At 42.8% G+C, this 22847-nt stretch overlaps 1 protein-coding gene across 1 annotated transcript; it reads right to left on the reverse strand.

The window, feature by feature from the left end:
• Positions 1 to 1185: 1185 nt before the first annotated feature.
• Positions 1186 to 22620, reverse strand: LOC134867182 (PDZ domain-containing protein 4-like). The gene is made up of 8 exons (XM_063887557.1): positions 22561 to 22620; positions 11972 to 12025; positions 10700 to 11010; positions 9773 to 9860; positions 9605 to 9703; positions 9470 to 9532; positions 9128 to 9229; positions 1186 to 5098 (listed from the first exon to the last, which is right to left on the reverse strand). Exons 1-8 carry the CDS (start codon positions 22618 to 22620, stop codon positions 3146 to 3148), a joined length of 2730 nt encoding a protein of 909 aa, XP_063743627.1. The 3' UTR covers positions 1186 to 3145.
• Between the last annotated feature and the right edge of the window lie 227 nt (positions 22621 to 22847).

Genomic DNA, 22847 nt, shown 5'->3' on the forward strand with positions numbered 1-22847 from the left:
TATCAAACATGCAAATAAGCCAAATAAAAACCAGCTTTTGTTCACAGGGTTTTATAAACACCCCGTTATTGGCTGTTGTTCGTTATAGGTACATTAGCTTGATGATGAACCAGAGGATTCCGAGCGCACTTTTTAAAAAGCAAAACCCTCTGTTTTAAGTTGGAAAACTACAGGAATGAACTGGGATTTTAATTTGCAATGAAATAGGGATGTTCAGTCAACAGTGAAATCAGAACATGTTGCATACTGACCAAAACGTCTCGGTCTGGAAGAAGCATTTTGAACGTTTGAGAAAAGATGCTTTTCATTTAAATGGTAATTGTACGGTGGCCCACAGGTTCAAAGGCACAACGGCACAGAACACTTCCATTAGGAGAAACGCCCGGCCACAGAAACCGTGAAAAAAAACCCAGAAATGTGCGGTTCGAAAACGTTCATCAACAGGCAGAGGTGGGAGAAGTACTCAGATCTAGTACTTGAGTAAAGTAGAAGTACTCAGATATTGTACTCGAGTAAAGTAGAAGTACTCAGATCTAGTACTCGAGTAAAAGTAGAAGTACTCAGATATTGTACTTGAGTAAAGTAGAAGTACTCAGATCTTGTACTTGAGTAAAGTAGAAGTACTCAGGTCTTGTACTTGAGTAAAGTAGAAGTACTCAGATCTTGTACTTGAGTAAAGTAGAAGTACTCAGGTCTTGTACTTGAGTAAAGTAGAAGTACTCAGGTCTTGTACTTGACTAAAAGTAGAAGTACTCACGTCTTGTACTTGAGTAAAGTAGAAGTACTCAGATCTTGTACTTGAGTAAAGTAGAAGTACTCAGGTCTTGTACTTGAGTAAAAGTAGAAGTACTCAGATCTTGTACTTGAGTAAAGTAGAAGTACTCAGATCTTGTACTTGAGTAAAGTAGAAGTACTCAGATCTTGTACTTGAGTAAAGTAGAAGTACTCAGATCTTGTACTTGAGTAAAGTAGTACTCAGATCTTGTTCTTGAGTAAAGTAGAAGTACTCAGATCTTGTACTTGAGTAAAGTAGAAGTACTCAGGTCTTGTACTTGAGTAAAGTAGAAGTACTCAGGGCTTGTACTTGAGTAAAGTAGAAGTACTCAGATCTTGTACTTGAGTAAAGTAGAAGTACTCAGATCTTGTACTTGAGTAAAGTAGAAGTACTCAGATCTTGTACTTGAGTAAAGTAGAAGTACTCAGATCTTGTACTTGAGTAAAGTAGAAGTACCAGAGTGTAGGAATACTCTGTCACAGTACAAGTATTCTAAATGTTCCTCCAGTGAAAGTAGAAAGTACTCTCCTCTAAATGTACTTAAAGTAGCGACAGTAAAAGTAGTCATTGTCTGATTGGTCCATTTCAGAATAATATCTCTGATATGTTTTATAATGATTGATCATTAAAGTGTTCTCAGAGCTGGTAAAGGTGCAGCTAGTTTGAATGGCTTTGTATACTGCAGGGTAGCTGCTGGATTTACTGCAGGGGAACTAAAGTCTGATTTAAGGGAGATTATATTTACCATCATTCATCCTAATCTGCCTAGCAACTAAAGGGATTAAATAAATGTAGTGGAGTAAAAGTACACAGGAAGCATAAAATGGAAATACTGAAGTACAATTTTGAGATATTTCTACTTTACTTCAGTACAGTACTTGAGTAAATATACTTGTTTTCGAAATGCTGCACATGTGATGTCAAGTTGGTGAAGATGTTTCTTTATTTCATGTTTTATGGCAATTTTGTGGTTTTTGCATCTCTTTCCAAAGTGCAGTGCGGTTTTCCTAATGGGAATTGTTTTGGGCCGTTAGTGCGTATACTCAGTCGTGCACCGTACAGATCAGCCTTTTAGAATGGAAAGTCAAATGTATTCTGTGCTTGTTGTTTGTTTGACACACTGTGCCTGTCCTCCAAAACAAAACGTCCGTCATTTTGTCCATGCTTCAGCCTTTTCTCAACCGTTTGAAAGTTGTGCTCTACAGGGAAGTCTGCCTGAAGGAAAGGCACCGCTCAGCTTATCCAAAAAAAAAGCATAGTGGTCAGACAATGGCGTCCTGTATCAAAACAAAGGAGCATTTGTAGCTACAAGAATGAAACGATTTAACGACATCAACCGGCACACACAATGATCTTTTGAAAAATGTCCTTCAGCAAATGGACTCTAAATGTACAGTTTTATGGCACAGAAGTGGCTTTTTACTCATCATGTGTTCACATTGTTCTCAGACCCACTTTAGATTTCCCTTCATACAAATGTGGAGGCCTGCAAAGACTACCTTTATGCACCACTCCTCTAATGGCTGAACAGCAGGGGGTGCCAGCTCTCCTTTAGATAGGAAGACAGAACTCGAGTGAGGATTTCTAAGCCCTCTGAATATGTTGTTTCAAATGCTAATCTTTCCCTCTGTCGTTCCTCCTCTGTTTAGGTTTGTGCATCGACTGCGTCACATTCAAATCTGAAAAGCTGGTACAAGGTTCTGTGAAGGTTAAAGGATCACAGTCCTTAGATGTGAGAGGTAAAGCATTGTGAGTCCATTCATACGGTTGAAATGGATTCAGGGCATTTTGTGGCTTTTGTAAATCTGCATTTACGTAATGCATCTGGAGTTTTGATTCAGCAAGACTGTAAATGTGTGCTTTGACTCTCTGGCAGTTTCCCTCATTAGCTTTCCTTCAATTGCCACATGTTTAGCTTGGTGCCTAATGTGTGCTTCTTTTATATTTCCATCATTGACTTTGTTTTAAGTCTTTCTGCCTCCCTGCAGAAACATTATTGTGCCAAGTTTTACTGAAGCAGCTCGTGTTCTCGCCAATCTCGAAACCCATCCGGTATCGGTCTGAATAGAAAAAGTGTCTTGGGCTAACTGGGGAGTTATCTTTTGGGGGTTTGAGTATCAACAGCTGATTTCCAGGCAAAAAACTACAAGCAAATAGGGGATCGGATAGGGGTTGCGAGATTGCCTTTTAGACCGACACATTTAGCATCTTCTCCTTTCATGGACTGTTAGCCTGTATTCAACCAAGGCTTGCTCTAACGTAACTGGTCAATACTTCTTAAGACACTTCCGACAACAAAATTGTGTCAAGTTGCCGTGAATTAACTCATTGAGATGAATCCCACCCTTGCTCTCAGCCTCCCGTCGTATCTCAGACGGTGGTGACGGACAGCAGGGGGTTGTAGACCTTCTTCCCGTCCGCAGACCTGGTGCCGTGGGCCAGCAGCTCCTGTATGGTGATCCAGTTGTCCATGATCCTGCGACTCCTCTTCTTCATGCTCCTGCGGTGGCACAGCTCCAGGATGGAGGTGGGCTCCTGCTGCTCGATCGCCCCCTGCTGTCCTCCCCCACCTCCACCTCCCCCACCCTGATCTCTATCTCGCTCCCTCAAACAGTCCAGGCGGCTCTGCATCATGAACTCTCGCCGCCGCCGCTGCTCCCGGGCTTTCTGCAGCTGCTGCTTGCGCTCCTCTTTGCTCCAGTAGCGCCCCATCTTCATCTCGCTCACGGCGTCGTCATCCGTCGTCATGCCGCTGCGCTCCTCCCGGATCTTCATGGCCCGGGCCTTCAGGAGGCGATCCCTCACCGGGCGCTTGGCCACGTAACGAGATCCATCGCTGCGGATCTTCACCTTCCACTCCATGCGAGGCGAGGCCGGCAGCAGCGGAGGAGACAAGGGTACCTGGGCGACGTCTTTACAGGTGCTACCCAAACTCATCGGGCTGTCATCGCCCCAAGACTCCATGAGATGCTCGGAGGCGGAGGGCGACCTCAGCTGCATGCAGCTCAGGTAATGCTGCTGCGGCTTTGTGTCGCGGCGGGACAGGTAGGGACTGTTCTCTGCACTATATCCTCCAGACCTCTCACCTGTGGCTTTCAGGTTACGTCTAACTTCTCCATCTGAGCCTCGCCTGGTTCCTCTATCCCGGGATAGAGACCTGACCTTAACCCCAGGGCTGGGTGTCTTAGCGTCGGCTCGCTTCCTGTGGGAGTGCGGGGAGTATGTTTGGTTGAGGTTTGCTTGCGTCCTGTCCCCCCTCTCGCCCCTCGTCCCCCTCTCTTTGTGCCGTGCAGAGGCTGGAAGATGCACACCTGATTCAGCGAGAAGAGGCTGTCCTCCATCCAGACTCTGGGTGGAGGGTGACGGGTGCTGATCGTTGACCAGAGGGGTGCTCCTGCAGCTTTCCCCTCCCGTGTTGTAGGCACTCGTGCTGTCTTTATCCGAGCGTTCCCTCTCTGGGAGCTCGTTAATGTCAGACAGCGCATGGTGACAGGACTCCTCATTGACCAAACTAACGTCCAATCGTGCAGCTCCCAGTCCACTCAGGTTCTTGTCCTCTTGCGGCCACGCCTTCATGCAGCGCTCCCTCAGTTGCTGCATCTTCTGCGCCCTCAGGATGTTGCGACACTTGAACTCCAGATGGCGCAGCTCCTCTTCCAAGAGGGCCATCTCGTGCTGCGTCAGACTCTCATTCCTGTTCACATCCAGCGAGACCCCACCACCACCACCTTCCCCTTCCTCTTGTTCAACTCCCTGACCCTCCAGAAGCATCAGAGCATTGCTGTTCTTCTCGTAGTAACATTTGATCTCCAGGAGCTCCTTGTACCGCTCACACTCCTCCTCGGTGAGCCCGGGCATCATCATCCTCACGGGATCGGCCACGTAAGGTCGCTCCACATGCTCAAATCCTCCACAATCCAGTCCTAAGAGGGAGTCCGTGCTGAACTGGAGGTCTTGGGAGTGTAGCAATGGCGGGGTATCCCCTCTTCCAGAGAGAAACTTGCGCATGCTGCCCGGGGTGTTTGTGGCGTTGGTGTTGGAGGCGCTGGTGTGGTCGTCTCCCAGGAGGTCGTGCTCTGAGGACTCCTCGTAGCGGGTGCTCTCGTCCGTTCGACCGACCCCGCTGTCCAGCTCCTGGCTGTTGCTCAGCACCGTCTGCAGGAGATCAGGTGAGTCCCGATTCAGAGAGCGTTGGAGTAAACCTCCGCCTGCGACACCGCCTGGTGCTGAACCCAGAAGGGAGGTCCTCGTTCTGCTGGGTAGGTGATCAGCGTTGTCCAACGGCTCCAGGTCCAAATCGTCTGGATCCAGCTGGTTGTCATTCTGACCGGGTCGGGAATTTGGTCGATTGGAGAAGGTGGAAAGACAAAGGAAGAATATTTTGTTAGACCAGCTGTTGCAATGCTTGGGTGCAATGTAAAATCCAATGTAAAATCCAATGCATTTAGACTGGAGAAAGCGCTTTTACAGTCAGACCCAGGTGGCTGAATTTGGTCGGATGGCACTAGGTGTGAAGATGACAAGACAAAGGAAAAATATTTTGTCTGACAACTTTTTACACAACTTGTAATACTTTATTTATCCTGGAGGAAATTGGTTTCCTAACAGTTGCTTTAGTTAAGAATGAAATACATTCAAGTGGAAATAATAGAATACAAATATGGATAAAAAGATTGGGACCTTCATACTGCACTTCATACAACCCAGCTTCCAAAACACCTGAACTATCCCTCTGAAGTGGAGTGCAGCATTTCTTACACCTGATGTGCAGCACTTCTCTTTCCTGTCACTAGGTAGAGCCAGTGCTGTGTGAGAGTTTACTGTTGGTTAAACAAGGCTGCTTTATTTCCATTGATTTCCACTGAAACTCGGTGAAAAATCATCCTAACATGAGCTACCCGATAGGAAGGAAACTGATGTTGCATATGCCTGTACTTACATTTGTAAGGAGTGTTGTTCAGAGTTACTGTTGCTGGTTTAAAGGCAAAATCTGAACAAATATAATGCAAATACCAGAAACAAGTACGAAAAAATACAAGTTAAAGTATGAGCATCCAAATATACCATAAGTACTCAAAGTAAAAGTACTAATTATGCAAAATTACCCATCTCAAAAACATTTCAAACTAATCTTAATTGAATAAAAAAAGCCCAATAACTTAATTCCATAACCAGCTTGACATAGACCCCTCATATCTCCCCTTATTATCAGCAATCGGAGGCTCCTGATTTAAGGAATGGTCTGCAACAGAATAGATGAACCCCTAATTTACCTACATTGGATGGATTTTGCTAACTTATAGCTTAACTTATGAGGCGATATACCCCACCTTTAGTGAGGGGCCCGGACCTACGTATGTTTTCCTGCATGTGACTCCCCTCTAGTTGAGTACAAAGTACAATATTGGCTTTCAGAATGTAGTGGAGTCTTACAATGTAGCATGAAAACTCAGGTCAAGTAGAAGCTCCTCCACCTTTCCACTACATCACTTGGCCTAATGTACTTAATTACATCCTCCATAGAAACATTACTAGTTAGTTGGAAGATGTTGAATTGGAAGTATAGACAATCAATATCCAGCATGTCTCTAAAGGTGTTGCTTCTGAGTGGTTTGTGATGCTGTTTTGAAGCTGAAATACAGCGAACCCTCCTCAGACGCTCTCCGCTAATTGGTCTGATTTGAACGTGCGGACTTCAGACAAACTATTGATTATCTTCATTCTTATTCCTTGAAAACCTCTCTCTGTTCCTCCCCAAAGACAACAGATCAGGCTTTAATCTGCACGTGCATTTCTCCCTCTGATGAATCCTCCTCGCTCCCCTGAATCCTAATGCAGCGCCGGGCCTGAGCGATATCAATCCTGCCAGCCTTTCACAGGCTATAGCTGGGCTCATCTCTCAATGCAAGGACATGTTTAAAGAGGAGAGGGTGTGTGTGTGTGTGTGTGTGTGTGTGTGTGTTTGACTTCCAACCATTTTAATGAGCCTTTTAAATCTGCCCTTTAGCTTCTTCTGCACAAATGCAGGCAGCATACAGAGTGCTGTGATCCCGTCTGGCTCCTTTAACAATTGGGGAATGTAATGAAGTACATTTGAAGTACTTTACTGAAGTATTTCCCCATTATGAGACTTTCTACATTCACCCAGCTACTTTTTGGAGGCAAATGTTGTACTTTTTACTCATTACATTCATTTTAAAGCATTGAGACTAGCTATTTTTCATATGAAATACAATTTAACTACTAAATTATGATATATAATTACAGGTTAAGCTACCCTGCAGTATATAAAGTCATTTCAAATAAAGCCCGCCTTTTATCAAGTTGATCAACGAAGCGATACAGATGATGATGCCTTAATAATTATAATACTGTGTACTTTTTCATGTACATTCATTAGTATTGTGTGCCTCTATTGTGATATGTTTCCAAGCTCTTTATTTTTCACTTCACTATGCTCAGGAAGTAAACAAAGGACTCCAATTGAGGTGCTTTTTAGGCATGGGACATTTTAGCGTTTGAAGACCGTTTACATGCACACAAACCTACAGAGCACACTACGGGAAGGGAAAAACCCCCCGGCAGAATAGGGCCTTTCTAGGTGAAACATCATATATCTTTTTCCACCTCTGGATTTTACAAATGGTATGCAGTAAACATCTGTTGTTGTATGTTTACAGATCATTGTGCAGATGTGTGTTATTGAGGGTTGTCCGGTGTGTGTGTATCTGCATCACCGTGACCTTGAGGAAACAACGTTTGTTCTGTGAGGACAGACACTATTTGTCTCCCCCCCCCCCCCCCCCCCCCCCCCCCCCGCTGCACACTATCTGTGTACTCATCATGTTTTCCCACCTCACGCTCTCTCTGCCTCTGTGCAGGATACTAAGCAGAGCACCGTGCTGTTTGTGCTACCCTTATATACCCAGGCTCAGCGGCGGAGTAATGCCGTCTTTTACCTGAGTGGAATTACTCCTGCAATCACAGTGTTATGTATAAGCATGCAAGTATCTAAAGTACAGATTATTGGAGCATAATTAGGGATGCATTAATGGGATTCTCATTTAAATGCTGCTTCTGGTTCAAGAGGATCTCATTTATTTCATCATTTCACCAATAAACTCAACCAAATGTTACTTTAACCTTCAAATACATTATAAATGATTTGTGGTTTTAGTATATTTTATATTTTATATATATTATTTTATAATAAATACTGTAGTAAAAGTTAGCCAGAAGTAAAAATATATGAACAACATAGAGCAGTGGCTCTCAAATGTTAATAAAAAAACAACCGTTCATAACTCCTAAAATAATCCTACTATAATAATTAGAAAATATTATAATATATAAATATAATAAACTTTTAATAATTCAGAATTTTTAGGAAAAATTGATCATTAAAAAAAAATAATCTGAAATTTGAAAAAAATCTTTTAGGAAACAAATTATAATTTTGAAGAAAAAAAGTGGAAATTATGAATAAAAATCTGAAGTTTGAAAAGAAAATCGAAAGGAAAAAAAAGGGTGAATTCTTAAAAGAAGACGATTAGGTCCACATGAAGAAGGAGTTGGAATAATGAGGGAAAAAAGTCGAAAATTCAGAATTGAGAAAAACAGTTTCAGAAAAAGATCTGAAAAAGTGATAATTTGTAGAAAAAATAATCGGACATTTTAATTTGAAAAGACAATCAAATGGAAAAAACTTTGGGAGACAAAAAGTGAGAATTTTTAACAGAAGATGATTAGGGCCACATGAAGAGTTAGAACAATGAGGAAATAGTGGGACATTCTTAAAATGAAATGAAGTTTGAAATTCAAATCCAAAGAAACAAAAGTTGGGAGGCAGAGAAACAGATCCTCAGCACCAGTCCATGTTCCTCACTAAATTGTACTAAGTACTGAAAATGCAACTGATGCCGTCTCCGTGTTACTGCATGATGTCAAAATTGGTTTGCCGTGAATTTAGTGATGGATTGTAAACATTTGACTTGTAGTATTGAAGTGTTTCTCCGTGAGATGGTTGTTGTTTTAATAAATCAGACACTGATGGTGCACCGCTGTACTGTACCTCTTCCTATAGGCTTTGACATAGAGGATGCAAAACAATGAAATCTTAATATGAAATACAATGTTTGCCTGTGAAATGTGGTGGAGTAGAAGCGGAAGTAGCAGGAAATGTAAATATACTAAGATCAAAATTACACTTAGTAAGGTAAGTGTCCTTAGTGTCTGTCAGCCTCGGCCCAGGCCTGCACACTAATGTCTTGCTATAAATAGGGTGATGAAGGTCGTTGTTTCGGTCATTATTCAGCCCTTCTCCCCGAGGACTGCATATTATTATTTCCTCACCTCCACCTCGGGCCGGGCGAGCAGCAGGGACACGTTGGTGCTGTCCTCTCGGGTCAGGATGGCCACCGCCTCCTCCCTGTCCTGGACGTCCACGCCGTTTATCTGAGAGGAGAAATCAAAAAGGAGCAGACGAGGAAAGAGTCTTTGCACCCAGGCTGGATTCAATAAATTCCCTTAATAGCATGATAATGATGTTCAGCCTCCTGTGGTGAGAGGATTCAGAAGAAATGCTATCAGCGTCTTCAACAAGGCTGGGGCTCCAGATGTGTTGTGCACCAGGGGTTGATGATGGCATGACATTTAAGCACCCTACGATCCAGTATAATACCTAGAAACCAGTACCTGTAGGATTCTGTCTCCCTTGCGGATGCGTCCATCTATCGCAGCGATGCTGTTCGGGTTCACCTGGAGGGAAAGGTAGGATTTGTTGAGTGAAAGAAATTGGAAATAGATTTGAATTCTTTTTATCTCACTTACGTCTCCCACATATATCCCCAGATCCTCCTCATCATCGGTCCTGTAGCACACCGTCAGGCCCAGTTTGTCCTGCTGACGACATTTATACAGCTCCACCTCCTGATGGAGCACAGAGAGAGAGTCAGACACAGGACACAGGAACAGATGCTTCAATCTAAAGACCCTCACCTCGTACTCCAGCTCGTCCTGTCGGTCCACTTCATGCTGAGAGATGTCGAAGTAGTCAGTGGGGTCGTAGTACACCGGCTCGATGAAGCTGAGGAAGGACAGAGTGTGTCTAAACTTGTAGTGTTAGGACTGAGGAAACAGAGCCAGGGAGAGACCGAGCACACGTGACATGGGATAACAAACATGAACAATAAAAACTGACTTATGTTTAATCGAGTGTTAAAACCAGGAAGGAATAAATAATAATAACGATAATCAAAATAATAATGATAATTAAAACATTAATTGCGGTTCTTATCGGAATAATCATCATTTCAATCAATATAATATTTTTATTAAATGTCTCTTTTTTATTCTTGATTTAGTTTTCTTAATTTTGCAATCAGAGGGAGTTTACTTCCTTTCATTTTTAAGTGTAAAAACACAGAAGTAAACTCCCTCTGATTTTTAAATAAATACATGTAATATTATTAATAATAATGTCAATCTTTTGTCGAGAATCCAAACAATAAATAAATAATAAATAATAAAAGTGTAAATCTTTTGAGAGAATAAAACTGTGCAGTAATGTGGAGGAAATATAAATAAATAATAAACAAATAATTATATAATTAAATAAGAAGAAATAAACATAACATAAATATTTAGATAATAAACATAAAATATTTAGATAATAAACATAAACAAATAAACATAAATATTTAGATAATAAACATAAATATTTAGATAATAAACATAAATAAATAAATAAATATTTAGATAATAAACATAAATAAATAAACATAAATATTTAGATAATAAACATAAATAAATAAACATAAATATTTAGATAATAAACATAAATAAATACAAATTCTTCAGACTTGAGACGTCCGATGAGCTGCAGTCTGACACCTTTTCTGAGTCTGAATATTTCCTCCCACTCACAGTTCATCGAAGAGATACGGCTCCAGCAGCGGCGGCAGTGGGGGGGACGGCGGGGAGTCCGGGGGTGGGGGGGCTCCACAGGGATGCTGGCTGCTCTTTCCCAGAGTCAGCATATGCTGGAAGCTGATGTCCGTCTGGGTGCAGCTGTCCACACAGTCGGCCATGCCCATGGTGACCGGCAGCAGCCCGCCGGGGGCCCCCATCAGTCCCGCACGCCTCCGGGCCCCCCGCCGCAGGATGCTAGACAACACGGGGTCCCGCATGTCCAGGGTGGGGTCCCCGGAGAGCCGGGTTAGATCCTTTCCGTTCACCTGGAAAACACCGGGAGAGGGGGAGAAAAGAGAGGAGGGGGAGTAAAGGAGGGTCAGTGCAGCGAGATGAAGAGAGCAGGAGAATTAAAAAGGGGTTCTCTAATATCTCAGACACAGATTAGGACTCTGAGGTGACGTGTGACTGGTGGAAAGTGACTTAAGTGACCCACGTAAAATACTTAGGATTATTTCATCCCATTTTCACTTGGTTGTTGAGTTTGTGTCTCTTTGGGAGTCATTGCAAGAAACCTATTTGTCGTTTGCAGATAGCAGACAAACTGCATCTCCCTCTGCTCCCCCTCCCTTGCAAAGCTTGTAGAAAACCAGTGTCGGCCTGCAGGTGACCCGTTAAAGGTCAAACCAGAGCTGGGTTTGTCCCTTCTTGGCTTCTGTAGAAACATGGCGATGCAACTCAACCTTGTTTGTTTGACGTGATTGTACACAGAGTGTTATATTTCAGATTAATACCCATAACAGTGACGTGCAGATCCACTAGCATCGATTGCTTTGAGTTCATGCACGTAGAGGTATCATACCTTTTGAGTTCTGGTACTCTTATGGCTTCATTTTTCCTGAACGCTCTGTATAGTGCATGCAAATGTTTTCCAAATGCATTACCAGTCATCATAGTTAAGAACATTCAAGGTAGTGCTTTGATTGAGCATCCCAAGATCTGTGCAAAAAATTGACTTTTTAAATCACTCCCCCAATCCTACTTGTAAAACATATTTTCCCAGCAGTGCAGGACCGGAGGAAGCACAGGCAGGGTTAGAGTACAGGAGCAAAGCCTCCTCACAGAGAACAGCAGCTACAGCTACACACACCTAAAGAAAGAAAGAGTGTGTGTTGGTTAATAGAAAGACACACTCCAGCAGACGCGTAGGAGTGTTTAAACTGTAACACGGCTGATGGTGTTTCTGCAGACGCACTGAAGGAATGGAAAAGAGCTTTATACTGAGACCTGGAATTGACCGGCGGCGTCAAAAGAGCAAAACATGTTGTTAGCGTGACCGAGAGAGAGAGAGAGAGAGGGAGGGAACAGGTCGGAGTTAAAGAGTAATCACAGCTGGGAACGTTGGGAAAGGAAAACACGCAGAGATGAATAACGGGTTCCTCTAGCTGATTGGTTTTGTGTCTCTGCTCCTCCTGATTGGAAACACTGCTATCTTTGCTCTGTGAGAATCAGAAGTGGTTTCTCCTTCCAAATATATTCAGATAATGAAACCCATTTAAATGCTGGAGATTTTCCTGCTTTTTTTGAGCAAGAGGAGCTTTACTGAATTATTATCTGTAATGTAATTTAGGCTGAAACTCATTCAGACTTTTTAATGTGGGAATACAGTTTGATCGTTAATTACATTTTCAGATCTCTGCCACTCATCAATTCAAAGAGGCCCTATTTTGCTTTTCGGGGATTTTCCCTTTCTTGCAGTGTGTTCTCTAGGTTTTAGTGCATGTAAATGGTCTGCAGAGGCTCAAATCCCTTTGTTCCCTCAAGAGAGAGTGTCTCTCCTGCCAGAAACGCCTCCATTGGACTCCTTTGTTTGCCTCCGGAACATAGTGACATCACTAGTTCTACTGGCTCACGCTCCAACGCATGGTACTTGATAGGCTAAGGGGCGGGACAGCTCTAAGGGGTTGACCAATCACAACAGAGCCGGCCAGCTAACCAATCAATAATAGTAATAGATAGTAAAAAGGCTTTATTTGTACAGCACAGGATGCAGTGCTTCTACAACACAAGATAAACACAAAACATATGAATAAAATGTAAATAACAACAGATAAATAGTTCAGCTAATAAATAAATAACAGTAAGACGGTAAGAATTGTGAGCTCAAAGCACTGCTGGTTCAATCAAATCAAATCATTTAAATAAACACATTCCCTATGTCTTCAAATGAGGACAAACTGAATCCTCTTGACTGCATGAGAGGAGACAGACAGCAACATGATGATGTTTGCAGCCAGACGTCCTTTGTGGAGTTTCATTCACTCTCTGACCTTGGCTGTCTGACTCTCCACATCTTTAAGCCTCCCTCACTCCCCCTCTCTACTCTCTCCTCTCTCCTCTCGTCCCCCTTCCAGTAATTGCATGTCAAATCAATGTTCGCCTGTGCAGCCGAGCACATTCTTGCTCCATTCAGCCCTTTGCTCCCTGTGGTCTCCATCACACCAGCACCATCGCACCAGCACCATCACACCAGCACCATCACACCAGCACCATCAGCCCTCTTGTTTATACCCTCTCTGCTCGCCAATTTTGTTTCCCTGTTCACATTTATCCCCCCCTCTCTAATCTCTTTCTGCATCCTTAACCATTTCTATGGAGGACCACAAAAGCCTGACATAATGGTAAAAAGGAAGATTAATTTTTTTTAATTCCGGGTTTTTTTGTCGATTTTTGCATGTTGTGAAATTGTGGATAAAAAAAAAACACACTTTCAGTTTAAAGAAAAATGGAAAAACTGAAATTCAGAGAACAGGTTTTCCTTGGTTCGTTGATATTATAATAAAATTGAAGCTTTGTAAAGAGCAAACACTCAAAGAATGTTGAGATTTAAACCAAAATTTGGAGCATCGAGCCACATCTGGGGTGTCAGGGGCAGGCATAAAGTGGAACAAATGAAAGGAGTGATTTATGCAACCTTGAGAATATGTATAAAAACTACACGGCGTTGACATGTTTCACAGTTTGTTGTGGAGAACGAGGTCAAACATTCAGTAGCTGAGAATAAAAGCACACATGGAGAGGAGGAGCAGTTGTAATGTTGGGATGAATTTGAAAAATGATGACTTTTTGGGAAACAAATCAAACTAGTATCATTCGCCCGAAAGTCTGACTTATTCTCAACGTTTTTCCTCCCATTTCCTCCCTTCTGTCTCCCCCTTCTGTCTCCCTCTCGTACAGTACATATCAGTTTCCTCTCTCTGCTGTTTTCCTACATCGTGCTGCATCAGCAGTTCTGTCTCCGTCTCTTCCCCTGGAGAAGTGGACTCACCCTCACCCTCCTCCTCCCTCTCCTCCTCACCCTCCTCTATTCCCACTTATTTCAGCCGGTCCGTCTCCTCCTGTGTGTTTGTCCTTCCTCACACTAATGTCCCTTCATAAATCTTGCTGCCTCTCTTAATGAGCTTCTTATCGAGGAGACAAATAAGATGCTTCCTCGCTGAACGGCCGGCTGGTGATGGAGGGATTAGCTCTGTGTAGTGTGCATGTTTCATTAGGGGAGAAACACATCCTGCATTTATATTTCACCCTGTCTTTAGGGTGGACAAATTGCTCTTAAAAATAAGGATCATTTTCTACAATAATGTACCCTTTTTGTAATTAGAGTAATTCAATGTTTTGGGAGATTACAATAGGTACATAAAGTACGACGGTAGTCAAACATCTGACAGAAATATAGTGTAAAGCTTATATTTGTTACGGTACAGTACTGGGTACCACTTTACAACAAGACTACCCCTATAAAGGATTCATCAAGGTATTATAAATAGGTTATTAATTAGGTTTTAAACACTTTATTAATCATTAAGCACCATTTATAAACCACTTCTTACATAGTTTCCATACATCAACACAGGGTCACTATTTGGCAGGATGACTAAGCCTTATATTGGCTACCTAGCTTCCTTCCTCTTCTTCATCAGCCAGCATCCTCAGTATCTGTTGTTCTCCCCCCCCCCCCCCCCCCCCCCCCCATCCATCCATCTTGATGTTTCCTGGCTTCTGTAAGCTAAGTAGCCAATATAAGGCTTAGCAGTACAGATAAATGTGGGCTCACTATTTGGCAAGCAACCGGTCACAGTCCCCCTGTTTCTCTCTCGACTTATAAAAGCTTATTAGTGATTTATAAAGTGTTCACAACCTAATTAATAAGTGAATTACAAACTATTCCTAAACCCTTTATAAGGGTAGTCTTGTTGTAAAGTGGTACCCAGTACTGTAATATTGTGTACATTAATGAACTGGTGCTGTAGATTACTGTGGGTGTAGAGTAACGGATTAATACGGGCAAATCATTTACTGTAATTCAACTTCAAATTCTGTTACAGTGTGCTTGTGACCACAGCTTCAGAGTGGCTTTCAGGAAACCCGGGTCATGAGTGACAGGTATGAATACTGAGAGAGGGGCGTGGGGGGGGGGATCTCATTCATTATCAATGAGAGGTGCACAGATTGCTTTGAAGATGACTTCATGCAGGATAATGCCTGTCGTGTGTTAGATGTGATTGAGAAGCCATTACGCTCTCTCCATGCCCTGCTCTCTATTATCCCTGTGTTAGTAGGTCATTACATATACATCTGCTGCTTATAAGCAACAATGCAAATAAATGAAGCCTCGGATGGGTGGGGGTGGGGCAGCTTCATTCATATATATGAGAAGGAAAAATAAAATTGAAATTCAGAAAAATTGGTAAAGCCTTCAAATTCACAGCAGGGGGTGGGGCGGTGGTGGTTCCAGTGGAGCTGAGGGTGGGGATTTAGGGGGTAGAGATGAAAGAGATGCAAGGAGTTCAAAGTGTATAGAGACACTGGAGGAGCGCATGCAGGGAGGGAAGGGAGTTGAGGGTAATGATGTAGGAGCAATGTAGAAAACAACAAGCTTTCCAGGAATGGGTGTAAATATCGAGCCAGGCTGACTCGGGGTTCAGTGCTTGTATGTAAACACACGCACAATGGTGGCTCATGGGAAATTACTAAGTGGTTGATGCATAATTAGTTTTTATCTGAAAGGCCTTTAAAGAGCAAATTAAGCGTGAGCTGTACAACAGGCGAGGAAGAGAACACAGTGGGAGGAAATAATAAACAAACTATTACATTTATATTCTGTATTGTGTGCTAATAGTGACTTCTGTCCTGCAGCGTTATGGAGTTTTTACCTAAATGTAGATCTTTATAAGAAGGGAACGAATATACCATGACTTCCCCTTTGCTTAGGAAGAAAACGTTCAAACTGGACAACGCCGTGGTAGTGAAGTGTCGAATACAAGGTGGCCACGCCCTAAAGCAGACACCGCTTTATCAACTTTTTTACCCTAAACTGGACTATTGTTTACAAAATCAACATAATGCTGTATTGATACAACTTACAACTACAGATTGACACCATAAACGCATCAGGACAATGTTTACAGAGCTAACAAATCAAGGCAGAAGAAGCAACATTTTTTCATAGACTTCTAAACAATCTACATCATCATTTATTTTACCCTAAATGGGACCATCATTTACGAAATAAATATTGCGATAGTTGAGATTTAGCTCATAAACTCATCAGGATAATATTAGCTGAGGTAAAAAATCAATAGAGAAGTAGGGTCATTTTCTCATAAACTTCTATACAATCGATGCATACGTTGCTTTATCATCGATTTTACCCAAACTGGACCACATTATACAAAATAAACACCATCCTATGTTGAATAAGACTTGAAACTACAGATTGAGACCATAAAATAATTTAGAAAAAGTATACAGAGGAAGAAATCAAGTGAAATGAAGGGTCATTTTCTCATAGACTTCTATAAAATTGTGAGCATTCACAGCTTTATTGCCCATTTTACCCTAAACTGGACTACATTATACAAAATGAACATCATCCTGTGTTGGAAAAAACTTGAAACTAAGGATTGACACCATAAACCCATCAGGATAATGATTATTGAGGTAATAAATAAAGTAGTCGGGATCATTTTCTCATAGACTTCTATACAATCGGAAGCATATCTTGCTTTATCGTCTACTTTACCTTAAACAGGACCATCATTTATAAAAAGAACATCATGCTCTCATGAATACAACTTGAAACTAGGCATTGAAAACATAATCTCCTCAGCAAAAGGTCAATAATAAAGTGAGGAAAAGGGTCATTTTCTCATAAACTTCTACACAATCAGAAGCATATGCTGCTTTATCATCTATTTCACCCGAAACTGGACCACCATATACAAAATAAACACCATCCTCTGGTACAGACTAGATTGACACCATAATATCATCAGGATCATTTTGACTGAGGTAAAAAATCAAGTGAGTAGTAGTGGTCATTTTCTCATAGTCTTCTATACAATCGAAGCATATGTTATTGTCTACTTTACCTTAAACTGGACCATAATTTACAAAATGACCATCATGCTGTATTGAAAAAGACTTGAAAGTAGAGATAAGGTACATAAAACATACAGGATCATTTTCTCATAGACTTCTATACAATCTTCTACAGAATGCAGGTTTGAGGAATTTCTGCACTGGCTCAACTTTTTGGTTTTTCCCAGAGCTGGATTAATGTACCTTTTATGGAAATGCGTCTCCATGGCTGACACGTCCACCAACCCCTCATATAATATTGAATTCCACTTGTTCGGTAATTGATTTTTTTCTCCATCTCGTATAAGCTTTGAAGGCTGGAGCATCAGTCACCCTCTCAGAGAAATCTATTAATCTGCAGACGCAGGTTGACCCACCCCGGCTATAACCCCGGTTTGATATCACTGAGCTAATTTAAATGAACAAGCAGGGAGTGGCGGGCCTATTACGAACCGATCACAGCGAGAAGATATCGATTTCAAACATTCTTTGAAATGATGGCGATGGAGCTAACAAGCCTCGGTGGGAGAACAGACTATATGGATATAAATGATGTATCAATGTATTCATCAGTAAGAACAAAAGGTGGATCATGGGGCTTGGTTTTTGGATGGCGGTTGAAGAACAGCGAGTAGGTCTCTGAAACATGTCAGAGGCACTCTCTCAAACACTCCTGTCCTATTAACAGAGACATTCCTCCCTGTCTATTTCTTCTCGTGAACATGTCTATCACACCCCTGGAGGTCTGCAAGAAAGAGCAGAACCAGACATCATGAAACACCTGCCTGAGCTTCACCTGAGGAAAAAAACTAATGACTATACAGAAGCTAACGAGCCGAAAGGTAAACGTAGCAGTCTGTCACGTAATAATTAACCGGGGTTACAGGATTAAGAGGAATGTAAACAGAGCACATTATGGGATCTGATGTCAGGTTTTAGTACAGTAACAAAGCTATTCTGCCTTTTGGAGGGGTTCCCTTTCCTGTGGGGTGTTATATAGGTTTTAGTGCATGTAAATGGTCTGCAAAGGTTAAAATCCCTGTGTTTTCCCCCCACACACCATTGGACTCCTCTGTGTACTTCTGGAACACAGTGACATCACTTTGCAACACTCACGCTTCTATTGGCTAGCACTCCAACACATTGTACCTGATAGGCTAAAGGGCGGGACATCTCTGAGCGGTTGACCAATCACAACAGAGCCGGCCAGCTGACCAATTAGAGCAGACTGGGCTCTGGTTTCAGACAGAGGGTGAAAAGAGGTGCTGCAGCACAGGCAGTATGAGAAACATAAAGAGACTCTACATACTGATATACACCTGAACATCAGCAGGAGAGGACTATTTAAAGTAGAGACTCTACATACTGATATACACCTGAACATCAGCAGGAGAGGACTCTTTAAAGTAGAGACTCTACATACTGATATACACCTGAACATCAGCAGGAGAGGACTCTTTGAAGTAGAGACTCTACATACTGATATACACCTGAACATCAGCAGGAGAGGACTCTTTAAAGTAGAGACTCTACATACTGATATACACCTGAACATCAGCAGGAGAGGACTCTTTAAAGTAGAGACACTACATACTGATATACACCTGAACATCAGCAGGAGAGGACTCTTTAAAGTAGAGACACTACATACTGATATACACCTGAACATCAGCAGGAGAGGACTCTTTAAAGTAGAGACTCTACATACTGATATACACCTGAACATCAGCAGGAGAGGACTCTTTAAAGTAGAGACACTACATACTGATATACACCTGAACATCAGCAGGAGAGGACTCTTTAAAGTAGAGACTCTACATACTGATATACACCTGAACATCAGCAGGAGAGGACTCTTTAAAGTAGAGTTTAACCCTTCATCAGTTATAATAAATCAATGGAACGAAACACAGAAAGCATGGAGTACTATTTATAGAAGCCATATTTCTTACAGTCATGAAAATAACTTCCTAATTAATATTACAACCAATTATCTTGGGGCCCCCTCCACACCACCATATGTCCTCTCTACCCCCCTGCATCGTGACTCACACAAATGCTCATGCACGTGGAATGCAGTCGTGCACTTCCCCAGCTGCCGGTCATCGGTGTGCATTGATTCTCGTGCGCTCCTCTCGTCGGCATGTTTCTCTCCGGGTCACATTGTGAATGAAAAGCACATTGGGCTTGTTTAATGACGGCTGTTGCCATGGAAACAGCCTCCCGTTTCAACAGTCAGTGATGGAGGAGAGGAAGAGAAGGGAGTGGCTGAAGGGGTGTGTGTGTGTGTGTGTGTGTGTGTGTGTGTGTGTGTGTGTGTGTGTGTGTGTGTGTGTGTGTGTGTGTGTGTGTGTGTGTGTGTGTGTGTGTGTGTGTGTGTGTGTGTGTGTGTGTGTGCGTGTGTGTGTGTGTGTGTGTGTGTGTGGGTCATGTAAATGTATGTAAAAGTTGCTCTAAATGGTTTACGTGCACACAGGTCTATAACTGAGCTCATCAGCCCTACAGCAAAACTGCCTTTCTCTCGGGGCTTTTAGAGGATAAATTGATAACGTGTGTGTGTGTGTGTGTGTGTGTGTGTGTGTGTGTGTGTGTGTGTGTGTGTGTGTGTGTGTGTGTGTGTGTGTGTGTGTGTGTGTGTGTGTGTGTGTGTGTGTGTGTGTGTGCACAAACCACCAGCATGCAGCGTATGTGTAGCGGAGGCCCGATGTATAATGCATGAGTGTCATTCCGTTGGCGAGAGAAGCCGAGTGTGTTGATAGTGAAATGTAACAGTCTGCTCTCGGCCTGCTGCGGCTGTAAGCTGTTTAATGCCGTGTTTTAATGTATAAAGACTCAGCAGGCTGTGTCTAATTTGAGAGGTAATTATTCATGTTGGTTAAGGGAAACCGCTCCAAACCAAAAGATGTGAACGTAAAGGTTGTGTTCCTGATTGGACGCCGCCCACAGCAGTCCACACTTAGCTTGGTTTGATTTTGGGATTAATCCGCACAGCCATAACTTCTGTGTTTGTCATAATTACACGTGATTGAATGTTATGGAGCATGTACTCTGTGATTACTCTAGCACATTTGTACTCTCCCTGCGCTGAACAGAGCTCCAGGTTGCAGGGGATGAATTCTCTTTGCAGTGTGCTCTGAAAGCCAAGGGGCTGTGGCTCTGGTTCAGATCTCCACCTGCGTCTCATGCTCCTCTGCTCCCCGCCAGCACAGTCGTTTCAAGCTCAGCAGACCACAGTATATGCTCTACAACCACCTTTCACATGCACCATGAAAACTGCCGTGCATGCTCTGAATCATGCAACAGTATCTCATCGCCACGCCCGTGCAGACCACGTGCAGAGGCTCCGTCTCACTGAAGCTGCAAGAGTTTCTGGGATTAAAGACAAGCAGTGGAATACAATTTTGAGGATCTTTTACCTGAGTGTATTCATTTTATACTACTTTATACTAATGCTGCTACTTTAAAATAGGTTGAGTTTGATGATTGGTGTGCTCCGAGCAAGTGGGCGTGTCGGTTTTTGGGATTGTTTGTATGATTTTGTGACACAGATGCAGTCGGGAAACTCTACAGGTGTGTAGATGGGCTTGAAATGAAGGTCTACTCCCAAGATCGGTGTGAGCAAAAGTGCCGGATGTTTTTAAACTAAAGCGATTGTATTATTCAGGGATGCTTCCTGTGTGTGTGTGTGTGCAAGTATAGGAGCCATAAGGGAGTGTTTTTGAAGTCTATTCATTATACGGATCCATTTCCCTCTCTGACTCATTTCCTGCCTGTCCTGTGACTCAGCACCTCCTCCCTGCTTTCTCTCTTAGCATTGAAACCGTGCATGATATAGTCACCGACCTCTACAGGTGAGTACTTTGGGTTCAAATGAAAGTCCAGGAGGAAGGCTGCAGGAAGAGGAGTGTTTTTTTTAAGTCGTCCCTATCTGGATCTATTTCCCTCTCTGACTCATCATCCTGCCTCTGTTTGGACTCAGCCTCTCTTGGCATCCCCTCTAGCAGCAGATGTGTCTTAAACCCCCGGCTCCCTCTCCTCACTGCAGGGGCCCCGCTGCGCCCGCTGAGCCACAGATCCCCTGCATGTGGCCCTGCAGACCACCGAGCATGTTTCCTGCTCACTGAGCACAGGGCTTTTTTTTTTTGGTCAGTGTGTGTGTGTCACAGATTCACCGAGCATCCTGAGGCCATGCACGGCCTGATGAGCTTACACACACACACACACACACACACACACACACACACACACACACACACACACACACACACACACACACACACACACACACAGTCTGTGATCGCAGTTGGCGGGTGTTGCTGAGGCTGTAACCGTGGCAACCCCCTTTTTTCTCTCTCCCATACAACACTTTACCCCCGGCTTTAGGATCCCACCCATCCTGCAGCCTCCGTCTCCCTGGGTCTGACTCTCTTTATCTCTGCTCTCTCTGACTCTGCTCGCTCAGATCACTGTGAACCTGTAATTATCATCAGTATCTGCATTAGCCTCCCAGAATGCAATGCAGCCAAAGCCTCGCTCAACAGGTACAGAGTGATTTTATCAGATCTTATCGGGATCAGTAATAAAATCTACTCTAAAGGGATATTAGTTCAGCAAGAGGGGTTACATGATCTCCAGCTTTTATTGCAATGAAATCCAGCAGCCATCATTAATGCAATCACGGTTTTAATTCACCTAATTGATTTTGTTAATTGCTATGTTATGCCATTATCTTGTGTGTGTGATGACTCAGGTGTTCCAGTACACCAGTATCTACGCTAACTTCATCATGTTTATAATACATATGTGTTAATCCAGTCGCCTTTTCACCAATAAATTGTGTTTGTTTTGCACTTTTTAGAGTTTTTTGAGGAACTTTTGGGGATCTTAGCTTTTGCAGACCATTGACATGCACTAACACCTACTGTACTGTCTGCTACAGGAAAGGGAAGACCCCAAAAAAGCATAAAAGGCCCCCTTTCTTTTAAATCATTTTGACTGATAACATTATGGTTGCTGTTATGTTTCTATTCCATAAATATTGTAATAATATTTGTAATAATTTGGGCCAGAGGACCAGCCGTGAAGATCTGATATTGCAACTTAATTAATGATCAAGCCGTAATGTTTTGTCCTGATTTATTTATAACTAACCTTTAGTTGCTGTAATTGTTTCCTATAGCAGTTTGGTTAGGGTTAGGGTTATGGGGTTATGGTTATAGATGCTAAATTCATCTTTGATTCAAAATGGGTATTCAGTGAGCTAAAAGGTGAGTTGTTCTGGGTTAAATGAGTGTTTCAACAATAGGATTGTGTTGTTGTTTGTTTCTGCAGATGAAAGAAGAGGACATTTCCATCGCAGCTGCTTTGATTGTCACTTATAAAGGGAGAGGGCCAAGGTGAGACAGAAAAACAACTTTACACACATGAAAATAAAGCAGAAAGAGAGGAGAGCTCACCTGGAACATGACTCTGTACTGCTCCTCAGGCTTCTGAACCACGCACATGTTGCACCCCATTGTGACTGTGTGTGTGTGTGTGTGTGTGCAGGTCCAAAATGATCACTTCTCTCACAGCAGGACTCTTTGTCTGTGGCGGCGTGAGAGCCCCACCCTCATCCGCAGGCTCGCAGTTCACTATCTACTGCTCCTCTGCACGGAAACACATCCCGGACGGCAGATACGGTCTTTGTCTCCTCTTCCTCTTCTTCCTCTCCTGCACAATTCAAGTGTTATAATCCAGAGGA

The sequence above is a fragment of the Eleginops maclovinus genome, chromosome 1, assembly GCF_036324505.1.
Source record: "Eleginops maclovinus isolate JMC-PN-2008 ecotype Puerto Natales chromosome 1, JC_Emac_rtc_rv5, whole genome shotgun sequence".
Taxonomy (NCBI): Eukaryota; Metazoa; Chordata; class Actinopteri; order Perciformes; family Eleginopidae; genus Eleginops; species Eleginops maclovinus.